The 17,570-nt window shown below is 43.1% G+C and overlaps 1 protein-coding gene across 2 annotated transcripts in view; it reads left to right on the top strand.

The window, feature by feature from the left end:
• Positions 1–5,087: 5,087 nt before the first annotated feature.
• Positions 5,088–17,570, top strand: part of Lrp6 (LDL receptor related protein 6) — a 122,375-nt gene continuing 109,892 nt past the window's right edge. The window contains exon 1 of one of the 2 annotated variants that reach the window (XM_040743418.1): positions 5,088–5,437. In XM_040743418.1, coding sequence (XP_040599352.1) covers positions 5,104–5,437 — 334 coding nt within the window. In that variant the 5' untranslated portion in view covers positions 5,088–5,103. The remainder of the gene's footprint in view (positions 5,438–17,570) is intronic. The other variant, XM_040743419.1, reaches the window with a different exon arrangement.

Raw genomic sequence — 17,570 nt, 5'->3', positions numbered from 1 at the left:
ACCATTTTTATAAGTCTTTACAGAACAGTAGAAACAAATATTTGGGAAGATTTGTGAAATTTTATCCTGTTGTAAATGTGATATACCAATAGACCAATTTACTTTTTTTCTTGGGACATTTTTTCTGGATGATTTGCCCTTTTCCTTCAGATGTCTCATTTGTCCAGTAGTCTTCAGATTCCTTAGCTGGATGCCTTTATTCTCTTTAAAAGACCAAAACAAAACCATTCCCTACTCTAATTTTGGAGAGGGTCTCTTTTGGCAAGTTACATCTGATCAAATGAAAAGCATTTATTAATTTTATAGGTTACTTTGGTTTAGATTAAATGGCCATGCTCTTTGATGAACTACCAGCTCTTCTAATCAAGAGTTGTTCAAATCTAATCTTCATCAATTTTGATGATATCCATAGCTTTCCTTCTTTTGTGGAAACAAAGCAAAACCTCTTCCCCAACATAACACATGACCTGATTTCCATTCTGAGTTCAACACATCTTTAAAGTATACAGGCTGATTTATTTAAGAAGTGTTTTCTACTATTCAATGTCTTTTCATAACTGCTATTCCCTTCTCTTTAGCATTTAGAAATTTTAAAGCTAATAAAGCAATGTACAATCTATCTTTGAGGGGTCTTTGTTACTCCTTTCTGTTTAGTAAGCATTCTTTTAGAGTTCAATTAGATCTTTCTATAACTGTTTGCTCAGTGGGATTGTGTGGTATACCTGTAATATGCTTTATGTTATAATATGCAAAAAACTGTTTCATATTACCAGAGACATTTGTTCAGGTATCTCCATGATGGCCATAACTTCTAATAGATGTGTAATTATAGAATCAGTCTTTTCAGAACTCAATTTGCCCATTGAAATCCTGAATATGTATCTATTGTATGGTGTACATATTTTTAATTTCCCAAACTCTGCAAAAATGAAACACATCAATTTGCCAAATTTCATTTCTTTGAGTACCCTTTGGGTTACTTCCTGCAGGCAGTGGAGTTTGATTATACAAAGAACAAGTAGGACATTCCCTTGTAATTTCCTTGGCTTGTTGCCAAGTGCTGAAAAAAAATCTTTTTTCAAACCCTTGCTATTAACATGGTGTTTCTTATGAAATTTTGAGGCTTCTAGCATAGTTGACCAATTTCATCATTACCTTGTGATGGAGGGCTTGGTAGACCTGTATAGGATCTGACATGTGTTATATACAAAGGATGATTTCTATTTATGATTTTTTTTGTAACCAAATCAATAACAAAGTCAATTCTGAATCATCTGGAATAAATTCAGCAGTTTCAGTATGTAAAATATCTCTTTCTTCACAATGATACTCAGTAACTATATAAAGAAGTTCTGGAAAATCCAATAATACAATAAGAATAGCATGTAATTCTGGCTTTTGAATAGATTCATAAGGTCTTTGAGCCACTTTACTTAAATTTCCTGACTTATAGTCTGCCTTTCCTGATTAGTTTCTATCAATATAGAATGTCGGGGCTCCAGAAATTGGTGTTCCCTGTACAATGTGAGGAAGGATCCAATTAGTTCTCTTTATAAACTGAATTCTCTTGCTTTTGGGATATTTATTGGTAATCTTTCCCCAAAATTAGTGCATGATCATTGCCAATGTTCATTTTCTGTCTATAAAGAGGAAATTTCAGCATTAGTAAAAGGTTCCACAATTATCATACAAAACATCCCCATTATCAACAGACTGCACACCAAACTCAGCTTGTCTTACAAAGTTTTTCACTAAGCCAGGTGAAGTGACATAGTCCTGGCATCCTAACAGTTGGAAGATGGAGGCAGGAGGATCAGGAGTTTAAGGTCATCATTGGTATATGAAGAGTTTGAGTCCATCCTGGGTTATATGAAACCCTGTCTCAAAAACCTCAAATGATTCCAGGTGGTGTATATCTTTAAATCCAGCACTTGGGAGGTAGAGGCAGGTAGATCTCTGAGTTTCAGGCCACTCTGGTCTAAAGAATGAGTTCTAGGACAGCCAGGGCTCCACGGAGAAACTCTGTTTTCCAAAACCAAAAGCAAGCAAGCAAGCAAGCAAGCAAGCAAGCAAGCAAGCAAACAAACAAAAACCTAATCAAAACCAAACCAGGGAGGGCTGGAGAGATGGCTCAGAGGTTAAGAGCACTGACTGCTCTTCCAGAGGTCATGAGTTCAATTCCCAGCAACCACATGGTGGCTCACAACCATCCGTAATGAGATCTGATGTCCTCTCCTGGCTTGCAGACATACATAGAGGCAGGATGTTGTAATCATAATAAATAAATAAAATCTTTAAAAAAAACAAACCAAAAGAAAAAACAAACAAACAAAAACCCAAAACCACAACCACCAAGAAGTCCCCCCAAACCTCAAATGGATGAATGAATGACTAAATAAATAGTCAGTGTTGTGTAGTAATAAACCCAATTACTGTATGCTGGTTTTGACTCCGTTTTGACATTCCCTAAAAGCCCCACAGTTGAGCAAGATGGAACTACTTTCAAATCCCCAGCATGCCAAGCGCCCTGGTTGGTCTGTGCCTTCTTTTTTTATTATTATTTTTTTTATTTTTTATTTTTGGTTTTACGAGACAGGGTTTCTCTGTTTTGGAGGCTGTCGGTCCAGCCTGGCCTCGAACTCACAGAGACCCGCCTGCCTCTGCCTCCCGAGTACTGGGATTAAAGGCGTGCGCCACCAACGCCCGGCGGTCTGTGCCTTCTTAACTGCTCTGTTTCTACTTGTGATGCCTTGTCAGCCTCATCAACTGAGCCCGCTCTTGAGTTACATTCCTGGCCAGGATTCTCTAGTTCTTTCTTTGAACTATCTAGTGAGACTTCGGAGTTTCTACATTCAGCAAGTGTAACATTTTAACTCATTTGCGTTTACAAATTAGCTTGTTACATTGAGTATGAGGACTATTGGTTTTTCTCATTGTTAAATCATCAAGACTTAAGCCAGGGACTGTGTCTGATGTGCACTTAAATGACCGAGTGACAAATCAGTTCTATCCGAACAACATCTTTGGGAGGACTTACATTACAGAGGCTCACTTGGGTATCTCATGAAAATTTTTAGTAAAAATACAGTCTATTAAAGGAGAGGGAAGAAAAGGACATCTCTACCCTAATACCTATTTGTGCTATCATTTCTGGTCTTTTCTTAAATAAGTGGTATGAGTGTGTACACAGATGCACACATGTATAGAGTACATATAGTTATATTTTATACAAGTATAATTGAAGTTTTCACTTTCTTCCCCCAGTACAAGAGACTGAAGTCTAGGGCCTTGCACATGAAAGTCTACCACTAAGCCATACCCTCTTCCCCTCTCCATTTTTTTTACGTGTGTGTGTGTGTGTGTGTGTATGTGTGTGTGTGTGTGTATGTGTGTGTGTGTGTGTGTGTGTACTGGAAAGCCTGAGGGCCACAGCATATATGTGGAGGTCAGAGGACGGTTTGAAGGAGTTAGATCTCTCCTTCCACCACGTGGGCCTGGGGATTGCACTCAGGAGGTCAGGTATGGCGCAGGTACCTTTGCCCACTGAACTACACCAGCCTCTGCAAACGTTTCCCAGCAGTCTTCACAATCCTCCAACCTGGATTGGTTCAGGTCCTGCTCTCGGGACTTGAGTGGCCTTGGATAAGTCCCTGAATGTCTCAAATTCCCATTTTCCTCCTGTGTGCAAAGGACATCACAGCAAGTGATGACAGTGCTCGAAAGCTCTGGATGAGCCCCTTTTCCGTTTGCCTGCAGATAAGGGCATGCGATGGCTGGACAGAACACACCTGGTGTTCTTTTTGGTTTGACGCTGGGAGCGCCCAGCCTAGGTTGAAGCTGGCCAGGGGAATGCAGAGGACATCTGGGCCATTAGGAACGCCCACTGCACATGTAGTGGTACAAGTTGTTCTGGGGTTCTTTCTTTTTCAAGCAGAGAACCACTCATTCAATGTAGTTTGTAACCCGCAGACCAGCCCCGTCTTCCTGCCTCTTTGCTGTTGGGAATTGATGCCTCTATCGAAGGATTTGCTCTCTCAGTTTAGAAATCTTCAGTCCTTGTCAACTTAGTTTGCAAAAAAGGTCTATTTCTGGGAAGGCACGAAAAAGGCATGGGAAAGAAAAGAAATCTGTTTTTCTTTATTTTCTTTATTGGTTTATATTCATTATACATAATGATGGATACGATTCAAGCATGTAATTTTCTTTTAACGCATTAATCCCTATGCTTGCCCCTTTCTCCCCATCTCACAAGCCTCCTTCTTTCTCCCAGATTGTCACACTTTTGTTTTCTTATCCTATATGTGTAAGGTCATCCATCCATCCATCCATCCATCCATCCATCCATCCATCCATCCATCCATGTATGTATAGATACACACACAGTCTAGCAATCTAGATCTACATACAAGATTTATTTGTCGGAGTCAGGCTTACTATGTGTATAAAATCTAGGATCTACAATATTTGTCTTTTCAAGTTTGGTCTTTTTCGTATATAGGTGACTTTTATGTAAACATGTACGCCAGACTCCACACTGAGAGAAAACACACTTTCTTAAAAAAATCTGAGTCTGGCTTATTTCACTTCATATGATGATTCTCAATTCAGCGCACTGGATATCTGCTTCGCGTCGGCTTCTGCACGTCTTCCAGCGGGTTCACCGCTCCGTGCGAGTGCAAGCGGCACGGGCACGTCTGTTTTCCTAGGCGCAGCGCTGCAGCCCGGGGTCCCGCAGCTCCACCTGGCTCCGCGGCCGGGCGCACAAAGAGCGGGGCGGGCGGCGACAGGCCGGGACGCAGAAAGTAGTCCCGACCACGCCGGCCCCAGTGTCGGCCGACGTCGCCTCACGCCCTCCGCCGCCCGGGGAAAGAATCCCATTGGAATGCGCCCCGGGAAGACCTTTTCCCCGTCGGCCTGCCGGGGCTCGCGAGGCCCAGCTCGCGGGGGGACTCGGAGGGCCGTTGGCGCGCGCGGCGGCGGCGGCGGCTCCCGGGGTCCGGCGGCGGCGGCGCGCTGAGGAGGAGGGGGGGGGGGTCGGGCGCGCAGGGAGACGGCGGCGGCCCCGCGGCGGATCCCTGCGCCGCGGCGAGAGGAAGAGGCTGAATGAGGCGCCGCGCGGGGGGACGTGGGGCGCCGCGGGAGGAGGCGGCGGCATGGGGGCAGGCGCTGGCGTCGCGCGAGCCCGGGCCGGAGCGGCGCGCTAGAGCCCTGACGTGCGCCCTTTGCTTCCTTTCTTCTCCTCCTCCTCCTCCTCCTCCTCCCGGCCGCGGAAAGCATGAGCGTGCAGACCCGCCGCTGCGGCGGCCGCCCCGGCTCCTCGCTCGCGCGTCCCCTGGCCGCCGGTCGCCGGTGAGGGCCGCGAGCGCGCGCCGAGGGGGGAAGATGGGGGCCGTGCTGAGGAGCCTCCTGGCCTGCAGCTTCTGCGTGCTGCTGAGAGGTGAGGCGGGGAGGCCCGGGGAGGGGGGGAAAGTTGCCGGGGGTCGGGGAGGGGGGAGGGGAGGCGGCGGGGACAGAGGCCTGGTGCTGGGGGAGCCGCGCGAGCGAGGGGGCCCGCGATCGGGGGCCGCGCCCGGCCACGGCGCACACCCCTGCCCGGCCCCGCGGCGCGGCCGGACAAAGCTGCGGGCCTTGGGGGGACCCCTGACCCCCCGCACTGCGTCCGAATGACCGACTGTGCCTCGCTCTGCCTGCACTCCCGGGCAGAAAAGGGTCTTTTGTAGTTGGGCTTTTCAGCACCTTCGGTGTTGACCTCCTCCTCCCTCGAAGCCCCCCCGCCTTTCCCGTGTCTCTTAGGTGAACTTTTTATTTTTCTTCTTCAAACCTCACTGTTCTTCCCTCTCCCCTCCAGGCCTTGTTACAACTGATAATTGGCTTCCGTTTGGGATAGAATGATCCTGGGTGGAAGCACAGTTGGAAACTGACTCTAGGGTTATAGGTCGCGCTTTTCAGCATTGGGGACTCTTCTGAGCCCATAATAAAACACAAACGTTGCCCTCGCAACCCCTGGTATTCAGGACTCGCCCCCTGTTTTCGGAGTGTGCAGGGTACAGTTGGCACCAAGTAAGGGGAGTCATCCTCGTGTGGCGAGGAGCTTATCCTGGGGACTAAATTATCGTTTGCTGGGCATCCCTGGGAACTGCCTGACACTTGAGTAAATAACAGAACGCCCTGGGTAATTTGCTATGGGAATCGCTTAAATTTAGTGTTTGGAATGGGACTGTGAAGCTGACACCTACGTCCTGACTTTTTGTCGAGCGACGGTTTGCAAAGGAAAGCTTGTCCACGATCTTCTCCAGTTGATGAGAGGAGGGGCTGATGCTGTTGCGTGTTTCACCTGTGCAGGAATTTGGGCGCCTCTTGTAGTTCTGCTTTTGTTCATTTCACTTGTGCTAGTTAATGGGACCTCCCTGGGATTCTTAGTTACTAACTTAACAGGCTAAACTTTTAACTCCTTTAGAAGGAAGGAAGTTGGCAAAGCAGGATAGTAACTAACATCTTATAAGCGGGACAGGTGTGTCATCTCTGTGTATGTAAGAGTAGTAGCCTTTAAACGTAAGTAAGCATTTTCTAAAAATAAGGATATTCCAAATTATCTAGTCCTTCTTGTAAACTCCAGAAAGATAATTGCTGTTTAATTTCCATGGTAGAGAACTTTATATTATTAGGTGCTTGAGAGATTTAATATATGTTTTATTTTGTTATAGTAAACGCTATAAGAAGAGATTTTGCTATAGCTGTGAGAAAGTTGTAATTGGCATGAGAATATAAGTGACAGGTTCATAAGAGTTAATTATAAGAGCCAGTGGTTTGATCAGAGTTGGGAAAACCCAAATCCATAACCTAGGATGGGTTTAGCCTCTGATAGTCTAGTTGCAGTTCTTAGATGGGAATGGTGTGGTGCAAATGCTGTTTGTTTTGGTATCAGGGTTGAGTCTAGAGTAGATTCATTACTTGGGTGTATTTGGGTAATAGTTTAGAAGCATGATACTATGTAACAAACCCAAGAAGTAACAATCCAAAGTGGAGCTTCCTTTAGATGTAGCATAATAATGGTGCGAGGAGATCTTTCTTCTGTTTAGCACTATTTAATTGTATCTATCGTTTCAACTGAAACTGTCTTTTGATATAAAAGATTCTTGTTCCTAATTTAAAATCTCTTTACTCCTTGATGTTATCCTCTGTTATAAATGACAGTTACCCTTGGTTTCGCAGGAGCTAAGTTTAGTTCCTTGTAGTTCAAGAAGAGGTGGCACTTTTATACTGGGTGTGTGAGTTTGGGACTTTGACCCTGTAGCCTTGTTTAAGCAGTTGGGAGTCATTTACTGCTGCCAGCATCAGGGTCACTCCCTACTCCTATTATCAAATGACAGGTATATTGGAAAAAATGTGAAACTTGAGGATTTCACCCTGAATTCTGCAGCTTAAAGTTAGATCTTCATTATTCCTGCTCTGTTTCTCTCCGCCTCAGTTTATCTATAAAACATGTGTAATGATACCTGTCTGTCTGATTTGCAGGGCTATTAGGTGTGTTTAATGAAGTAACATATGAAGTGCTTCCCAAATATTAATTAAAAAATGTTTTAAAGACAAGATCTTTCTATGTTGCCCAGGCCGACCTCTGAATGCAACTATTCTCCTTCTCAGCCTCCCGAGTGGGTAACACATGGCCTTAAATGTTTTTTTTGTGTGAAAATTTTTGATTATTTATGAATGTTGGTGATTAAAGATTTAAGATCCAGGATTGCTTAAAGTAGATGGTATTGTGGTCATTTGCATGGAGCAGGGGCATTATCTGCCAGCTAGTTAATGGTAGAGCAGGGAATTACTCCATTCCCCTGGCAAGTGTGACCAGGGGAGCTCTTGTATGTACCCAATCCAGCTCCTATATAGCTTCGAATAAGGCAGGCAGGGCTGTGCTCTATTATACTCCATAGCTTAGGTTAGGTCTACCCAGGTACCAACAGAGAAAATAGTGTCTCTGATTTCCTAGATGAGGTATTTTCGGAAAGAATTACAATTCTATAAAAGATACATTGTTTTAATTTTTAAAAATTATGTGTGCCTGTATGTATAAATATAGAAGCCAGAAGCATGGGTTTCCTGGAGCTGGAGTTACAGGTGGTTGTGAACCACTTAATGTGAGTGCTAGGAATTGAACTCAGGTTCTCTGGAAAACAGTATGTACTCTTAAACCCTGGGCCTTCTCTCCAGCCACAAGAATTACAGCGTTTGAAGGCAAGCATGGACGCATATGCCTGCAATTCCAGCGCTTGGGAGGTAGAGACAGGAGACAAGGCCAACCTAGACTACATAGTAAGTTTGAGGACAGTCTGGGCTACATGAAAACTTCATCAACAACAACTTTCACCCCCCAATACCCAAAAAACAAACTTTCAAATGACATCAAAATATGTACTTGGTAAATACAAGCTTGGTTTTCTTTGAAGAGGCTTTTTAAACTTCTTATTGTCTGTATAAATGTTTTTATTTTTTTTGAGAATTTCATGCATGCATACAATGTATTTTAGTTGTGTTCATCCTATTATTCCTCCACCTAACTCCTCCCCCTAACTTCTCTCAGATCTACTCTTACCCTGGAGTTCCTAAAATAACCCACCAAGTCTAATTTGTGCTGCCTCTCTACTGTGAGTTTGGAATCATTTACTTGCATGTAGTAAACCTAGCAGGGGCCACAGACTGACTTTTCTTCCTCCAGAAACCATCAGCTCCCATAGCTCCTCAGACAGCAGTGGGGGCTCATGAGCCTCTCCCTGTCTCCATGTTGGAATGCTGACATACTTGAGTTTGTGCAGGGTTTGGGTAGCACTCCAGCTGCTGTGAGTTCATGAGTGCAGTGTCTTGTGGTATCCGTAAGACATATTTTGCCCTGATCCTCCATGACTTTTGACTCTTACAGTCTTTCACTCCCTCTTACAAGATAGTTTCTGATCCTTGCGGGGAAGGGAGTGTGTAGATGTCCCATTTGTGGCTGGACTTGTTATATGACAGTTCTTTGCTGGTCCCCCTCCCCCATAGACTGGTGAATGGTATCAAAGCAAACTAAAATTGTTTCCAACTTAAATTTGTAGAAAAGTGAGTCTTCCAAAATGGGTTTTCCTTTAAATCATGTTTTATAAGGTTTTAGGGCTGTCATATAGGCTTTGGCATGGAAGTCAGGAGATCCAGGTTATATTTCTTAAGTTTGGTGTTCTGTGCTTGGGTTGGTCACTTAGTCTCCCTATACCTTACTGTCTTCATCAAGGCAAGGGACTCTTTTGGGCTTTGAGAATTCTTGAAAAGTGAAATGGTCAGTTGTAGCTTTCCTTGCATAGTAGACCTCAAACCTGACGGTGATATGGTTTTTGTTGTTTTGTTTTTCCTTTTTGAGACAGGTCTCCTAGCATCAGGATGTCCCTGCCTCTGCCTCTTAGGTGCTGGAATTACAGGCACAGGCGTGTGCCACCATGCTTGGCTCTCACCACAACTTTGTGGTCTGTGTCTGATGCTTGCACACCTGTGTAGGTGCACTCCCTGTGTGCAGGCATGGGGTCCTCAGTTGCTCTCCACCTTATTTTTTGAAAAAGGTTCTTTCACTGGATCTGGGGCTTACTGATCGACTGACCTCAAGCCCCTTGGGTACTCCTGTCTTTACTTCCTGATGCTGATATTACAGATTCTGGGTGGCTTTTCCCATGGGTGCTAGAAATAGGAACTTAGCCTCATGTTCTCATGTTTGCATAGCAAGCAAGCACCTCACCCACTAAGTCATTTTTTTTTTTTTTTAACATTTTAGGGAACTTTGTGAGATTGGGTGATCTTTTGGGTTCTGGGTTGACTCGGGTGAACTGCTAATGTTTGGTGACAGCTGGTTTTGTTTGATCTCGTGCTTTTGTCCCAGCTTACTTGTCCTAGGTTTGCTCATCTAGCTGGGAAATAATTCAAGACTTCAAAGTTTCAGTTCACTGTTATCAGAGGTGCTAACAGTGTTTACCTATCGATCTGTTTTTTTAAAGGGAATTTTTTCCTTTGCTTTAATTGGAGGTGTTCTATTTGCTAAACTGACCTGTGTCCTTAAGCTGTACTTTGACCATCAAAAAGAACTTATCTTGTTTCAATATCAAAGGCAATTCTGTAAAGAGATATGTTGATAACTATTTTCTGAGAATGAATTTTGTCTGAATAATTTAGATGTATTAGAAAAACAAGTAAAAAAATTTGGTACTGCCGGGCATTGGTCACGCACGCCTTTAATCCTAGCACTTGAGGCAGAGGCAGGCGGATCTCTGTGAGGTGGAGGCCAGCCTGGTCTACAGAGAGAGTGCCATGACAGCCAAGACTACAAAGAGAAACCCTGTCTCAAAAAAACAAGAATTCAAGTAAACAAACAGAAAAATGGTCTTGACTACTCTGGGGAAATTGGTTTTCACTGTGGAAATTGTAATGAAAGTTTGTTTGGAGATGATTATAAAGGGGCTGCTGTGTTAGAAAGGTGGGGGCTTTTATCATCTTGTTTTCTGCCACTCTGTATCTCTTACCACAAGTGAGTTATGTAGCCTGCTTTGCTTTCTGTTTGATCGTAACCAGCATAACTTCAGTGAGAAGTGATGTGGAGGTTTGGGAAGGAGGAGCACCGCTGGTAGTAGGGTTGAGTAGGTGGCTGCTGCGGTGAATCTGGCATGGTGGCTGTAACCCTAACCTTTGCGAGGAAGAGGCCGCAAGATGAAGAGCACAAGGCGAGCCTGTCACAGAGCGTGAGCCATCCCCAGCTACATGACATCTTGTCTCGGAGAGTCCTACCAAACGGTGTCCCAGCTTAGTAAACATTTGAATGCTCACTGTGCGTACAGTGCCCCTTTACCAGTTGGTAGTTTCGGGGCTATGCTCTTTTGAAAGTTTGAAATCTGTTGCTGAAACGTTCTGCTTCCCATGTTTTGTGTCTTGTTGTATATGAAATAGGATGTCTGCTGGCTATCTTGCTTTATTTTTTGGCAGAGTCTCACTGTAGTCCACTTGCTCACTAGTGCTGCCTCTGCCTCCAGATGTGCTGGGAGTACAGGTGTGAACAGCCACGCCCAGCTTTCTTTTCACCTCTGTTCTAGTGTGTGGGCCACGGATGTGTGCAGTCACTTAGAAACTGCCTTCTGCCGCATTTTCAGGCAGGGTTTCTCACTGGCCTAGGACTTGACAGCAAGTGAGTCCCTGTGACTTCCTGATCCCTTCCTCTCTCTTGCTGGGGTTGCAGTTGCACCACCTTTGGCTTTTTTTTAAAACATGGGTTCTAGGGATTAAACTCAAGTCCTCTTGCTTGCAAGATGTTTTAAAACAGTACTTTATGGACTGATCCATTCCCCTAGCTCTCTTTTACTTTCTGAAGGGTTAAAACCTTAACACTGATTTAGGTGATGATGACTAGAAATAAGTTAGAGAGTGGAGAACTCAAACTCAGTTGATTGTGATACTTTTCACTTATTAAAGTGTTAAGTAAGCCAGGTGTGGTGACACATGCCTTTAATCCCAGTACTCAGTAGGCAGAGACTGGCGGATCTCTGTGCGTTCAAAACTAGCCTGGTCTCAACAGGACTGCAGGGTGGTTACATGGAGAAATCGTGTCTTGAAAAAAAAACAACAAACAAAACAACAGGAAAGAAACAGTTAAGTATGGGTAATACAATTTAATCAAAATAGTTAGAAGTATCCAGTTGGTGGGTTCTTTTCTGAAGACCGAGTAGATGCTGTCTATACTGAGTTCTTACGTGTTTTTAGCTTTAATATAACTGTGTTCCCGTGTTTGCTATAAAATAAGTTCCACTTTAATGACTAGGGCACTGATCTAGTCATTGAAATGTCAAATACATGATGAAGAATCAGTTTGCCCTTAAAATGATTTATTTTGTTGGGTATGGCAGTGCAAGCCTTTAGTCCCAGTTAGTTGGAGGCTAAAGAAATATTGATGCATGGAGATCAGTCTGAGATCCTGGCTCAAAAGAAATTAAAAAAAAAAGTACAGGGAAAACAGTGTTGTTAGATATTAGCATAGAATTTTGTTTCTTACAGTTTGTTATTTGTGGTGGTGACTATACTCAGGAAAGAGTCAAGCTGTTCAGGCGTGACATTAGAAAACAAGATGTGCTTGGGTTCTCCTTGTTGAGTGATTGGCACTTTGATGCTGTGGGCCTATTCTGTTGTTTAGCTTGCTTAGAAAGGCCATTTATAAGTGCTTTGACCATCTGGAACTAATTTCAGAAGATTGAAGATTCAGGATGACATTGAGGTATATAAGTGACTAATTGATACCAGGCATAATGTTACTGACCAGATTCCTAGAGTGAAGTGAAAATGCAAAGGTCACCACGGCCAGCAATTGTCATCCCTGTCCCCCAAGGAAAAAGGTCACTCAAATAATAAAAAAAAATTACCTTACCGAATGTTTGACTAGGAGGTATTTTTCTTCATTGGCCTTGATTACTTTTAACACTGAGATCCAGTGTAGATTATTAGAATAAGACTTTTCTTTATGATTGGCCAGCTTTATTAGAAAGTGAAGATTAAGAATATTCCTATATTTTGGGTGGCAGAGGCAGTTGAATTTCTGTACGCTTGAGGCCAGCCTGGTCTAAAGAGGAGTTCCAGGATAGCCAGGGCTACACACGCATAACACACACACACACACACACACACACACACACACACACACACACACACACACACGAGAGAGAGAGAGAGAGACAGAGAGACAGACCATGCCTCAAAAAAAAAAAACCAAGAAAATTGTATTTGTGCTTGACAATACAGAATCCCCCTTCCTGTCTTTATTCCCTAAACAGCAGTGTACCATCTGTTTTACAAAGTGCTTATATTAGGTGCTGTATTCTTGAACTGATTTAAGGAATTCACGGTGGTGTGTGTGTGTGCTAGATGTATATACTACACATTTCATATAAAATTTCTGCAGCTACAGGTTTTGGTAGGGAGACTTGGTTAGGTATGTGGGGTAGAGAGTTTGTGAATGGGATTTGGTATGCAGAAAGTAACTGACTCCTCTCCACCCCGTGTTAGGGATGGGACTCAGGTCCTATGCAGAAAGGCAAGCACCCTCCACTGAGCTATACTCCAGTCTTTGCTTCTTTGGAGGGAGCTCAGATCATCTTTCAGTCCTCTTTCCTTTGCTTCCTAAGTGCTGGATTATTGGTTATGATTAGTTTTTAAAACCCATTTTTAAAAAAGGCATTCATCATTCACATTGTGTAAAAATCTCCATTTTTAAGTGTCCACTGGTTTTTAGGATATTCACAAGGTTGTAGATGTCACCGTGATCTTATTCCAGAACATTTTTAGTACTTGCCAACACATCCCTTAGCAGTCCCTTTGTATTTCTCTCTGCCCCAGCTTCCAGTAATTTTGCTTTATGCCTCGGTGGATTAACATAATGTGTGGCTTTTTGTGTCTTCTTTCATGTGGTATAATTTTTTAATGTTTGTTGTATAACATGAATCTATATTTAGTCCCTTTTTATAGCTGAGTAATTTGCCTTGTATAGACATATGAAGTGACTCTGGGCTTGATTGTCGGGAGTCTTTACCTTAAGTTATTTTAAAAATCTTATCACTCTCCTCATTTGTTTTGAGAAAGGGATTTACTGTGTAGTCCAAGCTGGCCAGAAACTTGTAATCTTCTTGCCTCAGTTTCCTAAGTCCTGAGATTATATGCATGTGTCACCACACACAGCAGGAACTCAAATTTTTGATATTACTGAAAGATTACAGAATATCGTTTCTATTGGGCTGCTGAGATTTACCTAGATACTTACTAGCCTTTCTTGCTTCTCTCTTGACTTACAAACAAACAGCCTTGTCTTAGTTAAACCTGTGTGTGTGTGTGTGTGTAGGCCAACGGTTGATGTAGGGTGTTTTTAACAGTTCCCTCCCCACCTAGCATTGAGATTTGTCTGGACTTGCTGGCCATGAGCTCTAGGATTGCTTGTCTTTCCTTCAAGGTTTTTCAACCTGAGTTCTGGATATTGAACTCTGGGGTCTCATTGCTTGAGCAATAGGCACTTTATTGAGTCATCCTCTTAACTCTTAGTTAGACCAATTTATTTTTGATACTCGGATCTACCAAGTTCATATCTTCTAAACTCCTATTTAGAATGGTAAGATAGAAGAGACATGGAATTCTGTGGCCTTTCATTTTACGAATGAGAGAGGTGGGTGGGCAGCTGACTGAAGGCTGAGTGGCTGGCACTCTGGACAGAAGCTCTGCCTTCAGTGCTTCCTGTAGGTATCTACTCCTACCTTTTTACCTAAGTCTTTTTTAAAAGACGGCCTCACTGTGAGCCCAGGCTGGTCTACAATTCATAATCCTTCCATCACAACTGGCATTATGTGAACATGCCACCATGTTTATTATGGTTTTTGGAGTGATACTGAAAAAATTGATTTATTTATCTTTGAGACTGGGGCTTGGTATGTTGCCCAGACTGGCCTTGAACTCCTGGGCTCAAGTGATTTTTCTTCCTCATCTTTTTAAGTAGCTGGTATTACAGACAAATGTCACCACACCCAGCTAATCACTTTTGTTAGAAGACAATAACATAATTTGGAGTTTGCAAATAGACGGTTTGTTACAGGATGCCAGATAAAAACCAATCTGTACTTAGGTAGAAGAGAGGCTCATGCTTTCCTTAGACCCTCACCTATCTCAGCACCAAGCACAGGAACATCTCCTTTCTAGGCAAGGCCAGAAAACTAGCAGGAACTCTATGGGAGTGGAGCCAAGTGGAGAGGGTAAGCGGATTGCATGATCACAACCGTTTTGGTCTGGTCAGCTGATACTTGGAATGAGGAGAAAGTTGTGCATCTGCTTGCTTAAGCTTAGGGTGAGCCAAAGTTTAAGGGCTTGTTGGAGGGGAGAAGTCTGAATGTGGTCAAGCCTAGTCAGTGGGGACTGTGATGTGCATCTGTCAGAGGCCCTGTTGTTGAGAACAAAACCTGTCTCCCTTGGAGATGGCACAGGAGGCTGTGGAGTTAGTCTCTTTAGATTTGGCCTGATTGCTCTTGTGGTGTGACAAGAACGGTACTCTGCCATTCCTCTAATGGGTCTTTTAATGACTTTGCTCAGAATTTTTGAAGGACCCTCAGATTTTTTTTAAAGCCTCTTGAGACTAGAAATGTAAGTGAGGAACTCAACATCAGGTTTCAATCCTAGTAAAAGATTTGGGTTAATTCCCGGATTTCAGATGTTCCCCAAATACTCTGGGCTTTTGGGGCCTGCCAGGAAGTGACCATCCTTCATGTACCTGAGATGCTGGGAACTCTGAGCCAGATAGCAGGACTGCTTTCCCAGAAAGCGATGAACAAAGCTTGTACGTTCAGCTGCACTGGTGCTCCTTAAAGTGTGAGGCTGAAGCTTCAGCCCATGGTGCTTCCAATCTGAGGCAGACTCAGTGATAGAAACCAGTGTACTCAGGACTCAGTGATAGAGACCAGTGTACTCAGGACTCAGTGATAGAGACCAGTGTACTCAGGACTCAGTGACTAGAGACCGTGTACTCAGGACTCAGTGATAGAAACCACTGTACTCAGGACTCAGTGACTAGAGACCGTGTACTCAGGACTCAGTGACTAGAGAACAGTGTACTCAGGACTCAGTGATAGAGACCACTGTACTCAGGACTCAGTGACTAGAGACCGGTGTACTCAGGACTCAGTGATAGAGACCAGTGTACTCAGGACTCAGTGATAGAGACCAGCTGTACTCAGGACTCAGTGATAGAGACCAGCTGTACTCAGGACTCAGTGATAGAGACCAGTGTACTCAGGACTCAGTGATAGAGACCAGTGTACTCAGGACTCAGTGATAGAGACCAGCTGTACTCAGGACTCAGTGATAGAGACCAGTGTACTCAGGACTCAGTGACTAGAGACCAGTGTACTCATGACTCAGTGATAGAGACCAGTGTACTCAGGACTCAGTGACTAGGGACCATCTGTACTCAGGAGGACCTTTGGGACTGAGGAGACAGGCAAGGAGAAAACTTAGATTACAAAGGGTCAGACTGTTAGCAGTAATGAAGAGTTGCAGAAAAGAGTGGAGGATTACTTACATCCAGGAAGTAGGGCATTAAGACATCAGCAATATTCTCAGCAAAACCCACAATCATCTTTTAACAGTTCATTCAGTTCTGTGTAATTAATTCTTGTTCTGCTGGGTCTGTGTGTTAGTTCCATGAACCCATCTGTTTTATCTAGCAGCTTTTTAGAAATCCTGACCCAGTCTTCTTGTGTGAGCTCACAGAGATGCCACCAGACACCTGTGCACAAGAGTCACCCGGCACAGGCTGACCTTTTTCAGTGTCAACTTTTTTTTTTAAGTTAAAGATGAATACTTGCTGATTTGCAAGTATGTCCCAGGAAGCATCAGACTAAATTAAAAGAAAAAAATCTGGTGAGTGGTTGCTACAAAAATAATGCAGTTGGCAAGGATGTATGGTGTGTGGTGGTTTTTTAAGCATGCACACCAAGCTGGGTTCATCCAAGAATGTTTTATTTAAGATGTCTGGGAGTAGATTGATACATTTTATTTTAAAAGGGGAGTGGCTAGTACATCTAATAAGTGAATATAGGTGAGCATACTCTTTTCAGAGAAAAAAATAAAGATGTAAAAATCCTCAGACCTAGTGTTCTTAAAATACCAAGCAAACAGGTATGTCAAGAATATATAAACATTATCAAGTAAAAAGACTTAGTAAGTTTGGAATAGACACATCTTCTCCATAGAGTAAAATAACTAAAGTTAGTAATGTGAGTTGTCAACTAAGACCCCTAGTCTACCTAGAAGTTCAAATTAGTTAATTGCGACCAAGTTAACATTGAACCAAAAGGGATGGACTGCTCTGTATTGTAGCCTTAAGCAGACAAGAGCTCTGATAATAGAAACATCATTAATTTCTAGCAATTTCATACTTGTGTGCCTCTTTTGAAATAATTCAGATTAATAATGTCTTATCTATACCCTATAACATGGGCAGGATAAGCTTTCTTTTGATAGTGCCTACCAATAGAATTTTTAATGTTTGATCAGATAAACAAAACTGTTAACTTTGGACTTTTACATTTTAGCAAAAAAAAAAAAAACCTCTTTACGATTTATCCAGGGTCTTCTCGTAATCCCAAAGGCAGTATCTTAGACTTGTTCCATTTAGGATTTTTTAAACTATTTATTTTATGTGCATTGGTGTTTTGCCTCTGTGTCTGTGTGAGGGTGTTGCATCCTCTGGAGTTACAGACAGTTCTGAGCTGCCATGTGGGTGCTGAGAATTGAACCTGGATCGTCAGGAAGAGCAGCCGGTGCTCTTAGCCATCTCTCTAGCCCCCTAGGATTTGGTTTTAAAAAGGCAAAATGTCATTTGTTGTTAAGAGGACTGAATGTCTGACTACATAGGTAGGGTTATGGATCACGTAGGTAACACATTGGAAAAAGTAGTTCTTAAATGAGGCTTGTGTTTGTTTTTGTTTTTGTTTTTAAATAATCCAGAACATAATAAAATCAACATTAAGCATGGGGAATACTGA

The sequence above is a fragment of the Mesocricetus auratus genome, unplaced genomic scaffold (assembly GCF_017639785.1).
Source record: "Mesocricetus auratus isolate SY011 unplaced genomic scaffold, BCM_Maur_2.0 Super-Scaffold_100001, whole genome shotgun sequence".
Classification (NCBI taxonomy): domain Eukaryota; kingdom Metazoa; phylum Chordata; class Mammalia; order Rodentia; family Cricetidae; genus Mesocricetus; species Mesocricetus auratus.
The sequence above is the reverse complement of the archived record's forward strand: the minus strand, read 5'-3'. Positions and strand labels throughout refer to the sequence as shown.